Below are 23,498 nucleotides of genomic sequence, written 5' to 3'. Positions count from 1 at the left end.
AGCAGTTTTATGTAGGAACTATTTTCTTTCTACCAAACTACACCTGCCAACCGTATCACCATTCAGACAGAAACGTACATCTCCTCATGGACGAGATGCTCGTGCTCGTGACAGCTCAAGATGTGGAGTGATACGGTTGGCAGGTGTAGTTTGGTAGAAAGAAAATAGTTCCTACATAAAACTGCTCACATCAAAGTCCGTGGATTATCTTGAGTAATTGGATCATGATTTCTGGGAAATGATGTTGAGGTTTTAAAATTATTTTTATTTACCTTTATTTTTGCCATCTATCTTTGTTACACTGCAGAAAAGGCAGATGTCTCCAGCTGATATCTCCAACACCAAAACAATCTAGATTAATAAATAGCACTACAGGTAAGAGGAAAAATATTTATTTTTATATTTTTGCGGTGAACTGTCCCTTTAAGCAAAAATAATAGTAAATTATTATATTATTAATTAGCAATCTTAGGGGAGTTATTATTCTTTTTTTGTTTAACAGCTCTGAATCCAGTGCTTTTAGAGTGAATATTTTTCTGTGAGACTTAACTGTAGGTTTGTTTTTGAGGACTTGGATTCGTGACCTTGGTCTTTCTTAAATCCTGGCCCTGAATTCACTACAAGAGCATGAAATAATTACTCAACTTACATATTTGCAGCCTCGTTCCGCACGTCTAACTGTATCAAATGTGTTAATTAGCTGGCATTTGATACGTACACAATTCCAGAAATAATTCTATTGTTTGGAGTGATTTCTTTATTTAGCCTACTCGTGTGTATGACAGCGCGCAAATCCAAATATCATTCCCAGCTTTTGTTTTCTCATTTGTATCACATTAATCCCACTGCCTCGCAGCTGTTTTCATCATTTTCTCTGTTAAGCTTCTAAAATTAACCTAATCTTCTTCCCTTGTCATCCCACCCACTCGCCTTGTTGCGCGAGCCCACGCTCATCTTGCGTTTTTGTAGTGTTTTCTAAGCGCAGAGTGTTGAGATAAGTGGCATATTACACCCCGACAGCAGACGCACCGAGTGACTTTGATTATGATGCAGAGGGTGTTGTCTTTGAGATAGGCAGACGTGGAGGAGGAGGAAGGGAGGGGGATTATGAGGCTAATTCCCTTATAACTTTTTCCCTCATTAATCTCTGCGGAGGGATACGAGATTCTTTAAATGCTAATGTCCAATAAAGATGTCAGCGGTGACATTTTACAGTCGCGGCGCAGATGTGAACAAAGTTGACGGTGTTGTTGTGGAAGAACTTTTCTCACTTTACTCATATTACTCGCCTCACATGTTACTTTGAAGAATCCTCTCTCGGGATTAAAAGTGTTATAATCAGCGAGGCGCGCACTTGCGCGTCTTCGGCGAGTCACAAACATTTTGAGCCAAGGTCAAACTTTTAATTCAAATACAAGTCGATTTAATTTAAGCACAATCAGCTCTATTTACAAGAAATGAGTGGAGGTCAATGTGGCGACAAACAGAGGAACGAACAGAAAAACATCCTCATTGTCAACAAAGGACTATCATGGCAAATAAATGCAGAAAATCCTTAAAAGCACCCGTTGATCAAATAAAACCATGACAAATAAATCACTGGGACTTTATCTAATAATTTACTTACACAGCAAACTTGCTCCTCTCAATCCCTTTATACAGAATTAGTATAAAAATTAAGGTAGAATATGAAATGTACTGCAGCTCCTTCCATTGCTTCCCTGTTTCAAGGACAAATTATTCTTCCAAAATCCCTTCTGAAGGGATTTGATTGTTTTTGACACCCTGTCATTCTGTTGAGGCCTTTTAACGCTGACCAGGGCTCTGACGCCGCCGAGCTACTGTCACCGCTAGTCGCAGCACCCTTGTGAGTTCAATGCAATGACACTAAACGTTTGCGTAATATCGATCTCTGTTCTGATAATCTCTGTAGGCAAATTTAGCATCGCTCTTGCTGTGCGGGATCCGTCCAAACGGCGCGTGGTCGTTGAAACACGTGTCAAAGACCTCGTCCACTATTTTCTCCGCCTCCTCTCGGCTGATTTTCCTCACAGCGAGGATGGAGCGAAGGGCGCGGCCTCTGACGCACTCCTGTTGGAGGAAAAATCCCGACGTAAGCGTTAGATTGTCGACACAAAGCTGAATCCTGCCTGTAACAGTGAGATTTATCTCAGAGCAGACCTGATGATGCTCCTTCAGGCCGAAGTTGAATCTGGAGAGTTCGTTGCTAAAGGAGCAGTCTTCACTGAGGTTAGCTGCACGAATCTGAAATCATAATAATAATATATTTTGATTGGGTTTTGAAGATAGAAAAACATACCAAATCATAAAACAATATTTAAACTGTGCAAAACACACAATACGCACCCTTAGACCAACATTTACAAGACACAAAACATAGCTTAGCTGGAGGATAAATAAAACTTTAAAATAAAAACAAAACAAAAAATAAATAGAATTTAAGAAAGATTGCATTTTCACTTAAAGTGCAGAAGGTCTCCCAACATACAGTAGGAGTTGCTCTCTCCCCGCCGCTACAGATCACCACGCCAGGAGGAGAAAGTGCAGCAGCTCCACAGACGGACCCTGACTCAGCTGCCGCAGCATCCCAAATCCAGCCAGCGAAAACCGCAGCTCGCTCAATCAGCAAACTTTCTGTTGCTGCCGTTACACACCCGGCGCTGCAGCTGGCCACCATCAGTCTGTGGTGCTTAAGGTTTGCGCTGGACGAATTTGAGCCGCCATCCAAAGGTTCGTCTGCCGAGCTGCTGCCGGCTTTACCTCACAGCGACAGGGAGCGAGGCTGAGGCTGTGGAACACGCCGGGGCTCACCTCAGAACAAGCCAGATGTCTGAAGTTGCTGAACCAGTCCACGTGGGCCCGACAGTGATCGAAGGCGTGAATGAGCTCATGCGTGACCACTCGGTTCATATGGGACTGCTGGCGGATGTTGTTCTGACACAAAACGATCTGGAAGCAAATGTAAATGTCATCAACGTTTAGGAGTCAAATTCTTTTCCACTTTATCTTCACTGTAGCCAAGATCTCGCTCTTACCTGAGAAGAAGCTGCGTCAAAGCCTCCGCTGACCGACCCGTCACAATCCTCACAGGAGAAATGTCGGTCTTTGAACACTTGGCTGCAAAGAGAGGAGACCGTTGTTTTGGTTTGTTTTCTTTGGTGTAACAACAGTTAAAGTTTTTTCACATCTATAAACAGCTCAAATTCAAATGTTAAATTGTTGCAAAAGTGTCAAAAACTGTCAGTGGAAGGTGAAAGTGAGCACAATATGGGACCTTTAAGGTCATAATTTCTGTTTCTTTCATAAACTGATTATTTGGGTATACCAACACTTCTACAGCTTATTATTACTAAATAGTAATAGCAGTATTTGCAAGACTGAATCTGTTAATAATGTCTGTGTAAACAAAAAACAGTCCTAGGATTTGTTGAAAAAATATTAACCTTTTGAACCCTGGATCAACATCAGTTTTCTTTTGCTGCAATTTAGGATTAAATGACCCGGAATTGGAAAAAGATTGTTAAAAAAAAAAAGTGCCAAGAAAATGACCAGAAAATTAGCCAAAAATAAAAATAATAATAATAATAACAAGAACATAAAAAGTGAAAATCATTAGTAAATTAGCAAATAACAAGGGGAAAATATCAGGAAAACTAAATTTATTACAATTCTATATTTTAAACGTTTATATATATATATAGATATAGATATATAGATAGATAGATATATAATTATTATTATTGTTATTATTTGTGTTTTATTTGTGTCTTATTTTATTATAACATTTTCGGTGGGCTTTTTTTTTTTAGTAATTTTTTAACTAATTTCTGGGTCATTTTTACTTAGCTGCTTAGCTTGGAAGAAAACTAGAAATTTTCTCAGATTTCAAAAGGCTAAGGTTAAAGAAGAAGGCCAACAACTCTAGACACACTCATGTTTTATATTAAAAGACACGTACCATCCTGATTTTTTCATGGCACTGAGGAGGAGTTTGGCATATGGACCTGAGGAGCACAGAGACATGACACACTGACACAAACCACTAACTACATTAGCTAAAGCTACATGCTGCTAATCTGACAGTCAGGTCAAAACGTTACCATTGCACTGGTATTTAAACTATCATAGACATCTGATTGAGAGCTTTAAATCAATAAAACATATCCTCTGATCATTGCTGTCATGACATCCTCTCTGCAGGGGTTATTTATTAGCTGCAACACTCACTAGTATCCATCGCGAACTGCAACATGACCCGACACTTGTGGTTGAAAGTGAACAGACTCTGTCCGACCATGCTCCCCTCGTGTTTATCCGCTTTTCTCTTCGGGAATAAGCCGTATCCATAATCCTCCTCTTGTTTCGGCTGATCCATCGTGTGTAATGTTGTCAGCGGTTTGGAAATGTGAGCATCGGTTCCTCTGGTTTAGCTAACTGCTAGCAAGAGAGGTCATCGCTGTTTTGTAGATCACGTGGTCGCAAAAGGTCAAAGGTAATGAAATGAATATTTATTCGCAAATTTGTATATTGTTTATATCGTTCTTATATACCAAAAAAAGTCAAGAAATGTAACTCACGTTAATTTAATGTAAGAAATATATATTATTTTCAATGCAGCTTTGTTAGACTGCTATAATCAGGAGATCGTCTATTGAGAACATGTAGGAAAGTCGTTCACTCCAATGCGTAGACCAAAACTAAAAGCATGTCACAAAACCTGGAGGAACAGTGTTTAGCTTTTAACATTACAAAGAAAATGGGCCCAGGGGAAATCTTTGTGTGGATATTTTGTTTATTTAATTTGTTTAGTGTGGGATAAAAAAAAAAAAAAAATTACAAAAGTATTAATAAATAAAGAAAGAAAATGACAATCAATAATACATTAAACATGTACAGAAAGAAATATATAAATTTGGCCAATGGAAGATGAAAAATGACATAAGAACCAATACATACAATTCAATAAATATTGACATAAATAAATACAGGAATAAATACATAGAACTTGATTTGACAAATGGAGGACAAAAAAATGGCAAGTATCAGTAAATGAAATGAAATAAATGTATACATAAATAAACACAGAAATTAATTTGGCTTTTGAAAGAGGAAAAAACGAACTAAGTACCAATAAATATAATAGAAATAAAATAAACAAATACAGAAATAAATAAAGAAAATACTAATAAAAGCTGAAATAATAAGCAATTACAAGAACAAATTAAGAAATCTATGCAGAGGTTAACATTAACATACAGGTAAAGAATCATACCAAAAAAAATGCAGTACAAAAATGTTGCCTATTTAGTTTTACATCCATCTATTTATTTCCATATTTAAATATTTATTTATTTATTGAAAGTTGGGGTTTTTTTTTTTTTTTTTTTTTTTTTCTCTGTATGGGCTAGCCAATTATAGTTACAGTAAGTTTTCTGTAGAAACAATAGACGATCTTTGGTTACGCCCTGCGCACGCTCAGCAGCGCAAAGGCTGCTGGTACTCTGCTGTCATGGCTCCCAACGTAAACAGAAAGCTATCAATACCGACACACTGAGTTGTCGTAATTAGCCAAAATAACTGCTGCTACGTTATAACTGTAATTATCAGCCGGAGGAGGAAGTGTTGTCAGGTACTTTACAAGGTTCATGTAGTTACAGAGTCACATATATTTACTTTATCCGCTCGAAGTGTTTTTTTTTGCTAGCTAGCTGTTAGCCTCAAACGCATGACGGCGTGATTCTTCCTCTCGGCTGAAACTTCAAGACCACAACTGCAACAACAAGAATTTCTCCAAAACAAATGTGTCTTTCACAGGCAGTAACATGTCCGGGGGAAACAAAGCCTTTGAGTTACAGCTTCAGATGCGGCAAAACGCGGAGGATCTGCACGGCTTCATGAGGGAGCTGGAGAGCTGGGAGACGGACATCAAGAAGAAGGACGAGGAGCTGAGGACAGGAGGACACCAGGAGGACCAGGTTTGTCCCCGCTGCACACATGATGTACCTGAAAGACATACTTGAGTAAAAGTACAGATGTCTGACCAGAAAATGACTTTGGTAGAAGTTAAAATCACCTATTAGATTGTTACCTGAGCGAAAGTGTCTGATATTTACTTCACTTAAGTATCAGAAGTTTTTTCTTTATATTAAATGTACTTAAGTATTGGAAGTAAGAGTACAAGTACATGTTAGTGTTAAAAGAAATTAAGAATTTACTTATCTATTCCTGTATTTGGGTACACATTATTTTTATATTTACCTTTTTACTTATTTATTCCTGTATTTAGCTATACATTCATTGTTTTAGTATCTATATTGAATTCTTTATTCCTGTATTTATATTGAATTCTTTATTCCTGTATTTAGTTATAGATGAATTTTTATGTTTGTTTCGTCTTCTACACCACCTGTGCAATAATGTCTGTAGGCTATATTTCTATATACGTACAGTAAATACACTGTGTGTTTTAAGCTGTCCTATTCAACTGTCAGTCATGGGGATACAGTAAATGTATAAGTGAAAGATGTTTATAGATTTTATATTTCTAATTTTATCTGATTTGTATTTTTGTAATATTTGTATCTTTATCAGCACCCTTTTTCTCTCTTCTACTTCTAGTTCTTGAGTTGTTGTAATATGTGAATATCCCAAATGCGGGATTAATAAAGTCTTAAAAATACAGAATACGTTACACTTGAATGACACTTTGCTATAACTCTTATGTGATTAATTTATGATCTAACTTGCAAGGTAGGACCACTGATATGCCAAACCTTACAATTTTATGTTACGATTTTTTGTAGTAATTAAGTAATGAAAACGCTCTGAGGAAATGTGGTGGAGTAAATGTAAAAGTTGACAGAAATATAAAAACCCAAGTACAGATACTCCCAAAATACTCAAATATTGTTACAAGGTATTATTACTCCATTACATTACACCACTGCACCTGTGGATGATCTTCAGGTGTGAGCAGCGTGTTGTGTCTGTGTTTCAGAAGAAGCTCCCACCAGTGCGCAACAAAGACTACAAAACAAAGATGAGGGAAAGGAAGAAGAAGAAGAAGGAGGGCAACGGAGACGCAAAGACAGAGGAGTCCAAGGAAGCTTCGAGGATAAAAGCATACGACTACAGATCGTGGGACAAGTTTGACGTGGTAGTTAATTCTTTCTTTTTTCTGGAGGAGATGTTTACAGTCATATTCATACTCATCCATACTTTAAATCTTTTATTTATCATGTCCATATTCAACAATATTTAATACACCTTTGGTGGGGATATTAATTTCCAAAATACACCTACAAGATGAGCACACAACCCAAACTTTACACAATTTATAATTCAATAAAAAAAAAACACAAGAAAAATACACACATATATATATATATATATATATATACAAAACAGTAAAAACAATACCATTGAAAAAAGTGATAAAATGAAGCTTAAAATGATAATAATCACAATAACGACAAAGAGGTGACGAGGGGCCACTGAGTGCGATTACATGGATATGAATAACCATTTTGAGGCTTATACTGTTTATGACCATAATTGGGATATTGTGTTTACATGAGCACAGAGAAATCGGGTTATTCACATTTTGCGTATGTATCCCAGTTTCTTTTAGAGTCCTCCACCTCGCACATTAAGTTTCTCATAAGCATAAAATGGTGTTTACATGCTTAAACACATAAACGGGACACTACAAAAAACGATCATAAACGGGTTATTCATGTCCATGTAGAAGCACTCATTTTCGTTATTAAACTGTCATCTTTTTGTATTTTTTTCATTTTACCCTGCCTCTGCATTGATTAATGCTGGGGGTTTGCAGCTTTAGCCAGGAGGCTTAAAGAGTTGTTTTTTGATGAAGTCAATACCTTTTTAATCTCTTTTTGAATATTCCTCCAGTGAATCAATTCTTTAAAAACATGATGATTGGACATGATCAGTTAAGTCTTGGAGCAGTTGACTCAGAGATTTACGCGTCTGTGGTTTCAGGACAAGGCTCTGGCAGAGATGGACAAGGAGGAGAGTCCCGCAGAGTCGAACGAGTCGGACTCTGAGGAAGCTGCAGCGGATCAGGAGAGAGCGCTGGCTGAGAAAGAAAAGTAGATACTTTGTGAGAAGTACTGCAGTGACATAACTAAAGAGAAGAAGAATTTATTCTTTCGTTAAGCAGATTATATTTTCATTTTCAGGGTAATGCTTTTTTCAAAGAAGGGAAGTACGACGACGCCATTGAGTGTTACACCAGAGGGATGGGTGCCGATCCTTACAACCCTGTGCTCCCTACAAACAGAGCCACCTCCTTCTTCAGACTCAAAAAGTAAACAGATCACAAGGCTGCCGTATTGCACCAAAGATTTCGCTGTAAATCACTGAGACTTTGTTCTGTGCAGGTTTGCTGTGGCAGAGTCCGACTGCAACTTGGCGATCGCTCTGGACAGCAACTACTTCAAAGCGTACGCACGAAGAGGAGCAGCACGGTTTGCACTGAAGAAATATGAATCTGCGTTAGAAGGTGACAAACTGTTCACAGGATCAAATCTTCTTTTTTATTTGAGTGCATTGAGATAACAACTTTCTGTTGATAAATCTCAGTAAGGGGGAAAACTAAATAAATAATAAAATTTAAAAAATGAATAAAAAAATAATTAATAATAATAATAATAGTAGATATATAAATAAATACATAATAATAACAATAATAATGATGATAATAATAATAGCAACAATTCACTGAGATAACAACATGAATCTGTTCCTGAATAGATTACGAGATGGTTCTCAAGCTCGACCCCGGGAATGTGGAAGCACAGAATGAAGTGAAGAAAATCGGAGAGGTGAGTGTGATGTGATCATTTTGGAGTTTAGCTTCATTTTTTCCTCTTCTCTTTATTTCATCTCTTTCTCTGGATGGTTTCAGACTCTCAGACAGCAGGCGCCGGCCGTCCCGAGTGAAGCCGCACAGCCACAGGAGGCTCCCGCAGCGGACTCTGAGCAGCAGAAACTGATGGAGGAACAGCAGAGACGACAGGAGGCGGCTGTACAAAAAGACAGAGTAAGCTTTGCTGCAGCATCCTCAATCATTCACACATTATAGGCTGGTAAATTAAAAATGTGCCCAAATGTCCATATGAGGAATAATTTTATTGGGTTTTTTTGCCACTGTTTTTTTTTTAGCTTTATTTGTTCTGGTAAGGGAGACTTTTTTTTAATTAAATTTGACCATTTAATATTTGTCTTTTTTAGTCTTGATGTAAATTTAATTGTATTTTATTGTTTTCAATGTTTTTATCTATTTTTAAAATATATATTAGCTATGTAATTTTACTTGTATTTTACTTTATTTTTGTTTAGGGGAAGCTTTTTATTATTTTTTTTGTTGTGTATTATGATTTTTAGTAAAAATAAATAAATAAATAAATAAAATTATTTATTTATTTTGTAGGGACAGTGTACAGTGGCCTACAAGGTGTTTAAGAACAGGCTAAAAGAGCGATGGTCTCAATTTATATTGTCACAAAAATGAGACCCTGCCAGATTTACTCATCAAAGATGACGTTTCTGCAATGTCTGCTTTAAAAGAACATTTTTAGATCCTGATGGTAACAGGTTTGAAAATAAATGAAGCTGTGTTTATTTAAAAATAGTTTCCCTAAGTGCTCTGATTGTGTGTTTCAGGGGAACGCTTATTTCAAAGAGGGAAAGTATGAAGCGGCTGTCGAGTGCTACAGCAGAGGCATGGAGGCAGACAGCATGAACGTCCTGCTGCCCGCCAACAGAGCGATGGCCTACCTCAAGCTGGAAAAGTCAGCACAGCTTTTATTTCTCCAGTTTTTTTTTTTGTCAGAGTGAAAAGGCGTCCGTTAAAATGTTTTTTTTTTGCTGTTTGCTGCAGATATCAGGAGGCAGAGGAGGACTGCACCAAAGCCATCTCTCTGGACAGAACTTACTCCAAGGCTTTTGCCCGTCGTGCCACCGCCAGAGTGGCTTTAGGGAAACTGGAGGAGGCCAAACAAGGTGCCGAATCGAACAACACTTTCCTCCAAAGGCAAACAGCCGCAACTACAATTTATCCTTTTGTTTTTTTAACACCTGGATGACCTGAAAGCTTTGCAATACTGTATTTAGCTATATTCTTTTAAATAATCTGTGTTTATATATGCTTTAATTTTCAAATTTATTTATGTGACAAAACTGCTTTTATTCTATTTTAAGCAAGTTTACAATTTAGGTTTAAGGCCTTTTTTTTATTTCTTTATCAGCTTTAACTTAGCATGAAAACACTCAACAACAATTGTCACAAAATGAAATTGACAGAAAATTGTGCTGAAAAATTCTGAAAGAGGATTTTTGTGCTCTATTATTGAGTGTTTAGCCCATTAAAACACTGTGTGTGTGTGTGTGTGTGTGTGTGTGTGTGTGTGAGACAGATTTTCAGGAGGTGTTGAAACTGGAGCCAGGGAACAAGCAGGCCTTGAACGAGCTCCAGAAACTCCAGATAGTAGGTTTCAAAATCCAGTTTTCAGTTTCATTTATCTTAATTCGTAAATAATGAAGTTGTCATGTTGACTTAGAAATGAATCATCTACTGTGTTTCAGAATCAGCGACAACATAAATGCTGAAATTCCAATCTAATTTAAAGACTAATTGACACGTCAGACTTTATTAGGTCTGATCTTCTACAGACATCATTTCTCTCTTTTTATAATGTCATCCTTTTTTTTTGACAGGATGTGGCCTCCAGCGGCCTTCTCCAAACACCAGACAGCACACAGCGGAGGACAGTTCAGCCGATAGACAAACCAATACATCTGCGGTCAACTGTGAGTTGCAAGTTTTTCCTCAGTGCAGACTAAATAGATGTTTTTGCTTCACAGAAGGCAGGAAAGAAGTTCACTCTGATGCTAAAACACTGAAGTTATGTGACTCAATTCCAGGAAAAAGGTTTACTGTATAAGCAGGACAATATATTTTAATTTCTGAAAGGATCCTTTAATTGATTAACGCATCATATAAGCCGACGTGCTTTTACAGTGGACTCTTCACAGCATGCTGTAACATTATTTGTCCAGCAGGTGGCAACACAGACATCAAAGTATATGGTGACGCTGCAATCCAGACAGATATCACAATGAAACTTCTCAAAATTGACCAGTGCATGAAATACTTGCTTTCACCATGTAATGTCTCACCTTAACATCTGTAGTCAGTCATTTTTATTTTGTGTAATCACTGATCTGAAGATTTCGATATGCGACTGATTGTGCTGCTCTGCAGAAACCTCTGAGGAGGATTGATATTGAGGAAGTAAGTGGAAAGGTGACAGTGTCCGAGGTGGAGTCTGGTGGGTCCAAATCCTTCATCCAGGAGGTGATGAATGAGGCGGAGCGTGGATCCTCTCCACTGTCGACTTCACCCAGCGCCAAAATGATCAAGATTGAGGAGATAGCAGAAATCTCCTCACATTCACCTGAGCAGTTAGTACTTTTATATTCATGTTGTTTTTGTGTGATTTGAACAAAGTCTGTGAAGCACTCAATAAATTTTGCATTATTTTTTTGGATATGGTATTGATTATTCCCAGTAAACAAATGTTCTGTTTCTTTTTTTTAGCAGTCAAACCAAACAACCCGAGCAGAAGAACATCAGGACTGTTCCTGAACCCTCAGCAGTCCCCTCTCCGACAGAAGCAGACCTGCCTCCTCCACCCAACAACAGCTTCCAGCTAGAGGCCGACTTCCGAAAGATCGGAAACCAGCCTGAAGTGATTTACAGATATCTGAAGGTAAGGTTGTGTGTTTGGAAAAAAAAAATCTGACTGGTCACTTACTGGTGACAAGATCATATTTTTGTGCTCAGACAGAATCATTATACGCTGTCAGCACAGCGTCAGCACTCACGTGCAGATTATATTTCATGTCTAACAGCTCTGAGTGCAGTGGAGTTTATTTTTTGTGTTTTAGATCTTTTATTTATTCTTCTCAAGTGGTATTCTGCAGACGCTAACCCTTTTTTGATTTCCATGATGCAATTATCTCATCGCTTTGTCAACCTAGTCTGATTTTCACAGACAAAATCTCTTTATAAATCAACGACACTGAATTTGACAAACACATAAGACTTGGTGCTTGAAAACAGTCTAAATGTCAACGTCGCTCTGCATTGTTTCGTTTTAAGTAAGGCTCTCAGCCTCATTTTTCTTCTCATCTTGCAGCAAATCAAGCCTGAGGTGTATGCAAACATTTTCCACAACTCCCTGGAACCTGACATTCTCAATCAGATCCTGAGGACGCTGCACGCTTTCTATATCAAGTAAGTTTTAAAAGATGCTCATGGAAAGTAATTAATCCTGTACTGTTACTTCTGTACAATAACACCGGTCTTGTTTAGGAATGAAGCACCGACCATCACGCTGGAAATCCTCAGGAGTCTGGCGAGTGTGAGGCGCTTTGACATGGCCGTTATGTTCCTGTCGTCCCCGGAGAAGACAGGTTGAGTCTCTTTGATGTGCTGCTGAAGATGACTCATACTTTTCACCCGCACATCCCATCTTATTGATAATTTCTGTGTCTTTTTTCTTTATCCCAGTGCTTAAAGAACTGTTTGACTTCCTTCGCCGAGCTGAGCTGGAGGGATCATCTGTCGCGGCCTTACAGAAGAAATACGGTGTGTGACGCTGCGAGTTCATTAGAAGTTTAAGCTCAACACAAAGTGCTACATTATTTTCAGAGCCAACAAGACCCCATAGTTATATTCTAATACTAAATAAATGTTCATTCAGTTCATTTTTATTAAATTAGACTGCTGTGTTTACAGCCCTGAATAGATTCTATTCATAACACCGCGTTTAATTAAAACTGGAAATTCACATATTGCAGATGGTAATGGAGAACATGTTGTGTTTAAGTATTAAGTGACAGTTTACTGTCCCTTTAAAGCTGATAAAATAGAGACTTCCTTTGTAGACTCCTTTGCAGCAGCATTTATGATGCTTCAGAAAATCTGCAACTTTGCTGCATGAATGTATGAGTTCAACCATTTACTGCACAAATGTATGAGCATGCAAAGATAAAAAAACATCTTATAGAGGATTATACCCTAAACAGCAGGGATGTTCAACAAGGAATTTTTGTAAGAAGTTTTCAGATTTTTCAGACGTTTTTGAATGCAGCACATGTATGGATTAGTCTCTGTGAGTACTCAGCCCTGTTTGAATGTTCCCCAAATTCTGCCTGAAAAAAGAAAAAAACATTTTATTGGCTAAACTTGCTCAGTTTGACAATGTGAGAGAGGAGTCCCAAGTATTCTGCCAATACAGATGTTTCAGAAACACAACAAATAAAGGTGTATTTTTTAATTTGTTTGTGGGCTGTTGTTGAATCAGTCACTACAGAAGATCAAAGAGAGTCCGTATAGCAATCTCAGATGTGTCACAGAGGTGATGGATTAGCATCAGGTTATCAAATTTGCAGTAGTTCCTTGTTTAATAAAGAATAATAGTGCACATTGTTTGGCAAGACAAGTTGGAATATATCATGAAAGAGAATGAGATTAGCCTTGTGCAATTAAAACCCCAAAACTCATCACTCAAGCACACAATACGTCTATCTTTTCTCTCTACCTGTCTAATCTTGTTCAGGGTCACAAAGAGGTTGGAACCTGTCCCAGCATGCATTATGCTAAAGTCAGGGAAACACCCCTTTCATGTCGCCAGTCTATCACATTCAGAGCACGCAATCCTTGAGCAAATACAGTCATACACATACATTAAGTGTCATTAATAAGAAGATTATCAAACTTAAACTTTGTGCTCCACTGTGTGCAGAGCTTGAGCAGATCAGGAGGGTGTAGTTGAAGAATGAGTGCAGTTCTTCGAGTGTCTCAACAGCCGCACCACTGAGGATCTGCAGTGAAAAGCACATAAATTAGAGTCAGGTAACGGTAACAATTACACCGCCATTCAAAGACAAAATTTAGTTTACTAAATGTTTGCTCAAAATGTAGTTTTTCATTTACTGATCTTTTTTACTACACTGAATCACCGTGATGCTGTGCTGACTACAGCTTTCACTTCCCAATAGACGCCGTTTACAAAGACACTGTTTCAGTGCTGTCTTGCTTAACAGCTAGCTAAGTCTGCCCCCATATTTTGCAATTGGGGCCTTGATCAGAAGAGCCAGCCAGCATAAAGCCATAATACACCTACCTGTAGTAGGCAGTTTAAAAGATACTATAGACTACATAAATATTGAACGTAGCTGCTAGGGGTGGGATATTATCACAATACTTAAGTCACAATACAATGTTAAGATTTTTATTGTTTTGTAATATTCTGAGTTATGTGATAACACACATTGCAATATATTGCTATTTATTGCCCTTTTGTTCAACTGTAAATTATGTCCTTAATGGAAAACTTTGTCAACATCTGATTTATCTAACAGTAGAAAGTTTTATAAAGTTTCTCACTTCAATCAATTCAATTAATGCAAAAATGTATATAGCTGACTGAAAAAAAAAGATTTTATTATCCTAGTAGGCTACCAGGAGTTTTATTTGTATTTTCAACATAAAAAAATTTAAAAATCGATACTTGGCGTTCGTGTATCAGTACAATATTGCCGCACAAATATCATGATACGTTGCTGTATTGATTTTTTTCCCCACCCCTATTAGCTGCAGCGGTGTCACCTGTAGTTGTGGACTGCTGTTTAAAAGCCTCACGTTTAGCATTTTGGCTATTGCCGCCTTGTATTTTTTATTTGTTTTACAGTTCGCTTCACTGCCGCTGTAGACACTCTGGCAGCTGTGGTCAAAATGACGTCGGGAGACGTGTGACTTTTAAGTCGGGAGGGCGTTAAATTTTGATTGGAATAAATATCAGGTTGTGTCTGATGACGTTTCTGTTGTGTGGATGTTAACATTGTTACATTTTACGTTGACGTTGGATTTTGTTCTCTGAACTTTACGACTTAAATGTCGGTATTCCATGTCAAGATGACTTTGGCATCAGACGTCTGTCATGATATTGAATTTTGGTCACCTGACGTCACAACCAAAATTCAACCAAATATAGCTGAAAGACTCTTTGCTTTTGAGGGCAGTATGTCTAAGAACACCCAACAACAGCCTACCTGAGACACTGAGCGTCTCATTAAACGTTGACGTCTTCCCGGTGTATGTGTTCTCAGCCTGGCAGCTGATGGACTCTTTGGACACGTGGCGGTTTACAGTGATGTCAATCTCACTACCCGTGAAAGTCGACCCGTACAAAGTCCACTTGAATCTGCAGGGAGGAGTACAGTCGGCCGAGCACGTAAAGCTCGCTGTGATCCCGATTTCAAGAGAATCTGGTCCTTGGATGATCACATTGTGTGGTCCATCTGCAAGAGAAGAGCCACCTATTTAAGCCAAAGCATTCTGAACTGTACAAAAACCTTCCAAAACACGTGCATCTATGCAGAAAACATCACAAAAGAGGAATAATGTCTTACTTCGTCCCATAATATTTGCTTACCAGGCACCACCACTAAGGTCTTCGCCTCTTTGTTCTCCTTTGTCACTGAGTTTGATGCCACACAGGTGAGGTCAGCCTCGTATGGAGGTGTTACAGGCGTGAAGAACATGGTGGCGTTTGTAGTCAGGAGCTCGCGGTTGTAAAACCAGTTGATGGAGCAGATGGGGACGCAGTCAGCTAAACATTGGAGCTCCGTTGTGAAACCAGGCTGACTGAACATCACCTCACCCACCGGCACGTTGTTGGGTTTCACAATCAGCACCTCATCTGGCCCATCTGAGTAAGATAAGACAGCCTATTTTAAACTCAGTACTGACTGGATCGTCAACACTTTAACTTTGCTACGGAAAAATATAGTGGAGAAACTAAGATAAAGAGAAAAAATGTACCCGGTATGATAATTGTCAACTTTCATATTACAATAACTTAAATCTGGTATATTGCTGCAGTCCTATAATGGAGTTAGCCCCATTAGCTGCTAGCCACCACTCTAGCCACCTCCATGTTGCGAACCAGACAAATCATAAGCTCTGATGTCCACAGAGAACCCCCTTGAAGAAATATTTTGCCATTTTGGGAGGATTGATATGAGAAGATTGATGCTACTTTCTATTGTCTGCATGCTAATGAAGACTTTGCATATCCTCTTAACGCCAAGCAATAACAGTGAATACATTGAGTTTCATGACTCTGTAATACTCACAGTTTACTTGCATCAGGTAGCCAACAGACAGGATGGGGGTCCCACCCTCAACTCTGAGCAATCTGTTGTACTCGACCGTGCTGTTTGCACTCTCTACTACCAAACATTGGTACAACCCTCCATCCTCTGGCAAGAGAGAGCTGAAGGTGATTTTGATGTTGTCAGGGGAGAATTGCACTCTCTTAGACGCTGGAATTTGGTGTTTGTCCTTGAGCCATGTAATGGAGGTTGGTTCCTGAGGGCCAACACACTGCAGAGAGAAAGGCTTGCCAGCGACCGGCGGGGCCTGAGATGAGGGACGCACTGAGAATGGATCTGTGCAGGGAGAATATTAAAAAGTGAGGAACATTGCTAGTCTACTAAGGCAACATAAAAGACCTACAACATAAAAGATCTCAAACTTGTTCAAAATCTGCGTGAGCAATACCACAGGCTCACCTTCGACAGTGACGTTCATCGTGGCGGCCATAGTGGCGTTAGATAAAGTGTTCATTGCCTTACAGGTCAGAGGCTCCTGTTTGGCGTAGTCACTAACAGTGATCGTCAGTGTTTCGCCTTTGTAAGTCTTCCCCATGAACTTCCAGGTGAATGCACAAGATGGAGAGCAGGAGGCGAGGCACATGTATGTGTACTGTTTTCCAATTGCCACTTGACTGTCCCCATCAATGGCAACGTTGGATAAACCTATAGAAAAAGGTGACAATGTATATTGCGCTCACTTGGTAAATTACAGCAGAACATGTATGCAGTTGAAATGTCATCAAAGTCAAATAATCCAACAGGTAAATTTGCAGTAAAAAAGTCATTTACAGTTAAACTCTAATGAGTGTAGTCATGACAATAAAGGATAAATACAATGTTAATAATGGCTTAAACTCACAGAGTTGCGAAGTAGGAGGGGTGAAGTGTTACTCCAGATTCCTGTTTTAGTTTTTTCATTAAATGATTACTTAAGTGTTATTTAAAATACCACATTGCCCTTCCAGATGATGTAACAATCCTATGAGTTTACGCCATGGCCACCGGTTTTAATAATGTCTTTATTTTATACAGTCAAAGGTGTCACGGCAGTAGCAAATTCACTTTCACATACTTGCCACCGGCAGCTGCAGAACCTTGTAGATGTAGATATGTGAGACGCTGTCCTGAGCCTTACAGACCAGAGTTGCAGAGATGACAGGATTAGAAGGAATGACAGAAATGATATTGCCTTGTGCTGTTCTGATCGTCTCGTCATCAATGGAGACGGTCCATGAGTAGCTGCAGGAGGAGGGGCAGTCAGCTGAGCAGTTAAACATGGACACAGCTCCTGCAGTCAGAAAGGCTGGACCACTGATCTGTACATTAGATGGTCCAGCTGAAAAGTTGGAAACTGGTTTATTGTATTTCTGCTGTAAAACAACATCTGAGCTAAAGTTCTATTTTTAAACAAAGTATTACCTATGACTTGCAGCATCTTCTGGACAGTGACTGATGTTCCTGTAGCAGGATTGACTGCCGTGCAGGTCAGGTTTAGTGTCGGCTGTAGTTCCCTAATCTGCAAGCTCAGCTTTGGGCCCTTTGAGGTCACACCACCCCTGGTCCAGGTGAACTGGCATGCCGGGTAGCAGCTGGCTGAGCACTGGAAATCATACGACATTCCAGCAGTCATTATGTCGACGCCACTGATCTCCGCTGACGACGGCCCGTCTGTGATTGCAAGAGGAACAGATGGATACAAAGATAAATCAGGCCGGCACATGCAAGTACTTTGTAAATTGTCAAGGTCATGCCCCCTTTTGGAGGATAGAAAGCCAAAGATCCTGTTGATGACAATGCAATTTGTGTTTTGAGATTATCATTTCTGACACATCTGCATTTAAACAAATTTAAGCAACCTTGCCTGGACCTGAGCACATGCTTTACCTTAAAAAATGTATTATCTTGGAAAACGAAAAATGCTTGTTAACACAGATTTTAACAAATTTGTGACAAACATTTGAGAGAAATATATGTTGAGTGCATGAAAAAAAAGTCTCAAATCTATGACCTGTGAAAAATGGGAGCATAAACCAAAGTGTTGCGGTCAAGTTTTTGTTCAGAGTACATGGGGCATGGGCGCGGTGCAACACGTCTTCCACAGCATGACCATGTGATGATCTTTGTATACTCACAATTTACTTGCATCTCGTAGCTAACAGACTGTATGGGAGGACCCCCCTGTGTCACCACACATTGGTATAAACCGTCGTCTCCGTGCTGGAGAGGACTGAAGGTCATCGTGATGTTGTCAGAGGAGAAGTGCACTCTTTCAGATGCTGGCATTGGCTGTTTGTTCTTCAGCCATGTAACGGAGCCTGGGTTCTGAGGGCCGACACACTGCACAGAGAAAGACGTGCCTGCAACCGGCAGGGCTTGGGAGGTGGGACGCACTGAGAATGGGTCTGTGCAGAGACAATATGAATATGAACAGCATGATGTGATTACCTCATACCCTTTTCTGAATGAAACATCAAGGTAGTAGCAATGCCCCAAACTCACCAATGACAGTGAGCTCCAGAGTGGTGGTGGCCGTGACATGAGACGCAGTGTTTGTTGCCTCACAGGTCAGAGGCTCGATTTTAGAGTAGTCACTGAAAGTGATCGCCACCAGGTTGCCAGACTTTTTCTTGTTCCCCTGATGCATGATGGGTGTCTGGATTTCTTTTCCATGGAAAGTCTTGCCCATGTACTTCCATATAAAACTGCAGGATGGGACACACAGAGCAAAGCACCTGTACAGGTGCTGTGTCCCCATCATCACTGTGCTGTCACCAGTTATGCTGATGTCAGATACGCCTGAAAAAGAAGTTTGATAAAGAGAAGTTTGAATATATCGTGCTCATTTCCCAATCAGAGCACAAATTGAATTGATTTGAAAGTCCACGTGCAAATTTAGTAATATCTTGTGACTGCATCTTTTAGTCTTTCAGCAAGTTGAACTGGCTCGGCTGATAACTTGAAATGCTAAAGGGACAGTTCACCCCAAAAGTGAAGTTTATCAGTCTAGATTGTTTTGGTGTAAGTTGCTGGGTGTTGGAAATATCAGCCATCAGGAACTTGATGGCATTTGGCTTGTGGTTCTCAAAGTGCCAAAAAAATACATTTGAAATTCAACAGCAATGTCTGTCCCCAGGATTAATGTCCTGGTTACTCAAGATAATCCACAGACCTTGTTGTGAGCAGTTTCACGTAGGAACTATTTTCTCTCTACTGAACTACACACGCCAGCCGAATCACCACGCAGAAGACAGCGTGCATCTGTTGCTAGCTCACCAATGAGCTTGCTAACATTACAGCTCAGCCGAGGAGGACAACGTTAATGTTTACATCTCTTACTGTCATGAGCACAAGACTCGATCCATGAGTGGATGCATGCTTCCTTTTGTCCAAAAAAATCTAATCACAAATCTAAGTTAAGTATTATTACTAAGGTAGTCGGTCACAGAAATGGATGAAATGCCAACTGTTTTAACAGTAAACACAGTGGGATGACTTCTAATGATTGTTACTTGATGATTGTTCATTTTCATTAGGTTCTTTTACATACTTGCCACTGGCAGTGTCAGAGTGGTTGAGATGTAGAGATGTGAGACGGTGTCCTCAGCCTCACAGATCAGACTTTCATAGAGGACAGTACTGGCAGCTGGAGCGACAGAAATGGTATTGCCTTCTGCAGTACGGAGCGTCTCCCCTTCCCAGACAACACGCCATGAGTAGCTGCACGAGGGGTAGCAGTTGGCTGAGCAGGTAAAGGTGGATTCAGTTCCTACAGTCAGAAAGCCTGGACCGCTGATGTGTATGTTTGACGGACCAGCTGGAAAGTTTGGAAACAGGTTTGGTTGAAGGAAGTTGTGCTGTGGGATTCATGAATTTCAGTTCTGTTGGGTCATTCATACCTGTCACTTGCAGCGTTTTGTTGACAGTCGCTGACCTCCCTGTTGTCGGGTTGATCACCGTGCAGGTTAGGGTCTGTGTTGGCACTATGTGCAGGAGCTGCAGGCTCAGCTCGGGCCCCTGAGAGGTCACATTGCCTCTGGTCCAGCTGTACCTGCAGCCCGGGTAGCAACTGGCAGTACACTGGAAACCATATGGGATTCCCACTGTCACCACATCAACCCCACTGATCTCCACTGAGGACGGCCCGTCTGCACGTGGAAGGAAGAACAGACAACATTTTTCTCCAAATAAAACCTTTTTAAGAAAACTGAAGCTCATGAATGAAGAGTGATATACAACCCAAAGATTATCCCAAGGAAACACAAAAAGACAACAAAGAGACAAAATGCCCATAAAGAGTCATAAAACAACTAAAAGACACATGAAAGGACAACAAAGAGACACAAAACAATAACTAAGAGAAACAAAGAGACCCGGAAGAGACACTCAAAATGACAAAGATCTCAATGAGACACAAACAGATCCTAAAGAGACCCCAAAGAAATAACTAAAAGACACAAAATAATGTCTTAGTGACACAAAAAGACACCAAAGAGACACAAAGTAATCCCTGAAAGACACAAAATGACCATAAGGAGACACCAAATGACTATAAAGAGCCACAAAGAGACCCTAAAAAGACACAAAACAACTACAATGAGACACAGCCAAAAGGAGACACAAAATGCCTTAAAGAGACACAAAATTGCCACAGAGAGACACAAAACAACCATGAGACAAAATTTGTGCCATAAGACCTATTGTCTCCCGATCCGTCCATGCATACAGCACAATAAGAGAATCATATAAGAGCTGCTTTAAAGCAGTTTTTATGTATCCGAAGCTCATAGTTATGTGTAAGAATCTGAATTCAATCTTACATGAGGCTTCCCCCACGGTTCCACCCGCTGCAGTTTCACTGGCAGAAAAACCTTTATATGAGAAAAGAATAAATTAACATAATTCATTCATTGCAGCTCCTTCAAGTAAATCCTAAAAATAATGTATCTAAATGTCCAGTGCAATAAGTAATGTCATGAGTAGATGATGATGTCTCTTACCTGCCAGGCAGGTGAGCAGCAGCAGCAGCAGCAGAGGTGCTGAGTGATCCATGGTGCTGCACAGTCAGAACAACTATCCGCACACTTGTGATCATCCACCCTCTTATAATCCATCGGGGGAAAGGCCTCGCCTAGTGTTATCACACGCTCATTAGAGACACAGACAGCAAATGATCGAATGTTCCTGGCAAAGGTTATCAGCTGCTTTATTCAGCTGACGTGTTGTTTTGTCTTCAGTGGGTTGTGGCTTCTTTTGCATCTTTTATATCAGCCTGCAGCTGCAGATGTAAATATTATAAACTTAATTTATCACATTTTGACAGAATAAAACTTCAGCTGCTGCCAGATCTGATATGTTTTTATGTTTTCCTTGTGGTTCTGTTACTATATACCTTTTATTAACGCACACATACACACAGTATGTCATGTATTTTCAATCTAAATGAAAATAGTAACAAGCACGTTTTTCCTCTTCTTCTTAACCAGAAAAAAGTTGAAACTACAGTTTGTGTGCATTTTTGCTCTAATGTTGTGTTTTCTGTTGAAATAAATATATATGGAGTTATTATGAATAAAAATATGTATTCTGGCAATGGGTTGCAAGGCAAGTCAAAGAGAGATTTTATTTTATTTTAATTTTTGAAGCTGGACTGAAATGGTTTCAAGCTGTAGTTTGTAGCTTTTATTTGAGTTTTTATTTTGATGAAACTGTTATTACATCCTGACAGTAGTCCATGAGACAGATAATATGTGAAAAAATGCATAGTGCCTCTTCCTACTATTACTTCCAATGGAATTTGCAAGAATCTACCATGCAGTGGATTCTTGCAAATACCAAAGTTATTTTTTTACAAAACTGACTAAATACAGCTTTAACTCAGGATGTTGTAGCAGTTGTTCATTCTTTGGGACTTGCATGATTTCTCTTTTACACATACATTTTTAGCTGAGTGTCACAATTCTCTGGAGTTGATTAGAGGGTGATTCTGATCACCTGTTGTGCAGGCTGTGGGTGCTGACTCCTAGTTAAGAATTGAGAGCAGCTTGGTGCATTTTCCCTTTGAGCCAATCAGGGTGTGAAGACGCACTTTCTGAGGGATAAGAGAGGTGGAAAAATCCACACTCAGGACTTTCTGATACCTCCTCAACCTGAGGCATATGTCATATTAGCAGACGTTGTCAGTCAGAAGCTCTCTTATTCGGGCTGCTGTTATTCTTTTTTGCTGTCCTGTTTTAGGATGATTTTGTGCATTTAGAAATCTTAGTGTGGAGAATATTAACACTCCCCACCAGGTTACCTGTATCAGGGCATTTCTTTCTTGTTGTTTTTTTTTGTACAAAATTCCAGCTTATATAACAATCACCAAACACCTGTAGGCTTTATATTATTTTTTTGTTTTTGATTTATTTTTAACTGAAACCAAATATAAGCCCCACCCCATATATAAACATTTCTTTATTACAGAAAAGGCTTTTTTTTATTCTTTAAAGCACATTTGTATATTAGTTTGATTGAATTTTTTTGTTACTGTCAGAGGCCCTTTACCGTTTCTTCTACCATATCCCCCAGTGCCAATGATTGAGATGTAAGAATAAAATCTCAGATGTTGGAAAAGGGAACGAGCCACAGCAAAACACTTTCAGAAAGTGTTTTTCAGTGGGCTGATATGAACCCTGGGTGTGTCCAACATAAGATTACCACAAACATGAACCTCGCTGAAGCTATGAGGAAGTATTGAACTGCTTTTCCATTTTATATTAACTCATAAGAATGACTCCTGAGACAGTCCTGAGAGTGTTAACATTAAGTGCTCTTTAATCAGGCTTTAACAAGTGAGAACACCTGTGAGGGTGAGTGAAGTGGTTGTAAATAGTCTTGGACTCCTGAGAAGTCTTTCACGTTGATTTGATGGTGTTGATTCAGCCTTGGCTCCACCTGCAGGCTGAAGTGCTGTGATCACTCTTAACATATAGTTGGTTCCTCCCAGATAAAGTGCAATTAAACCTGCTTCCCAAGACTGTAGTTGTGTACAAACTATCTTTGACTTGCATCTCCCCCACCGTCCTCATTTCTTAAACACGTTACTCATGTTTTATGTCTCTTGTGTGGACATCAGGTCAATCAGCATGTCGCAAATCAACATGTTCACATTTGGTAACTGAAAAAGTCATCTAAAAGTCATCAGTGCACTTTATTTGTGTGTAGAGAAATACAACATTTCAAAT

General features: G+C 39.3%; 2 protein-coding genes across 2 annotated transcripts; one reads left to right on the top strand and one right to left on the bottom strand.

Annotated features, from left to right (window-relative positions):
* Positions 1–1,393: 1,393 nt before the first annotated feature.
* On the bottom strand, positions 1,394–4,529 carry atp23 (ATP23 metallopeptidase and ATP synthase assembly factor homolog). The gene is made up of 6 exons (XM_042511464.1): positions 4,249–4,529; positions 3,980–4,025; positions 3,057–3,138; positions 2,833–2,970; positions 2,182–2,265; positions 1,394–2,091 (listed from the first exon to the last, which is right to left on the bottom strand). The coding sequence occupies exons 1-6, from the start codon at positions 4,394–4,396 to the stop codon at positions 1,888–1,890; spliced, it is 702 nt and encodes a 233-aa protein (XP_042367398.1). The 5' UTR covers positions 4,397–4,529; the 3' UTR covers positions 1,394–1,887.
* Positions 4,530–5,560: 1,031 nt separating this feature from the next.
* On the top strand, positions 5,561–13,395 carry rpap3 (RNA polymerase II associated protein 3). The gene is made up of 16 exons (XM_042511465.1): positions 5,561–5,996; positions 7,019–7,177; positions 8,026–8,135; positions 8,207–8,353; positions 8,427–8,548; positions 8,800–8,870; positions 8,954–9,088; positions 9,712–9,839; positions 9,929–10,050; positions 10,464–10,534; positions 10,765–10,857; positions 11,312–11,511; positions 11,648–11,819; positions 12,249–12,346; positions 12,425–12,525; positions 12,623–13,395. The coding sequence occupies exons 1-16, from the start codon at positions 5,844–5,846 to the stop codon at positions 12,706–12,708; spliced, it is 1,968 nt and encodes a 655-aa protein (XP_042367399.1). The 5' UTR covers positions 5,561–5,843; the 3' UTR covers positions 12,709–13,395.
* Positions 13,396–23,498: the final 10,103 nt, after the last annotated feature.

This window comes from Plectropomus leopardus, chromosome 22 (genome assembly GCF_008729295.1).
Source record: "Plectropomus leopardus isolate mb chromosome 22, YSFRI_Pleo_2.0, whole genome shotgun sequence".
Classification (NCBI taxonomy): Eukaryota; Metazoa; Chordata; class Actinopteri; order Perciformes; family Serranidae; genus Plectropomus; species Plectropomus leopardus.
This window is presented reverse-complemented; position numbering and strand designations above follow the sequence as displayed.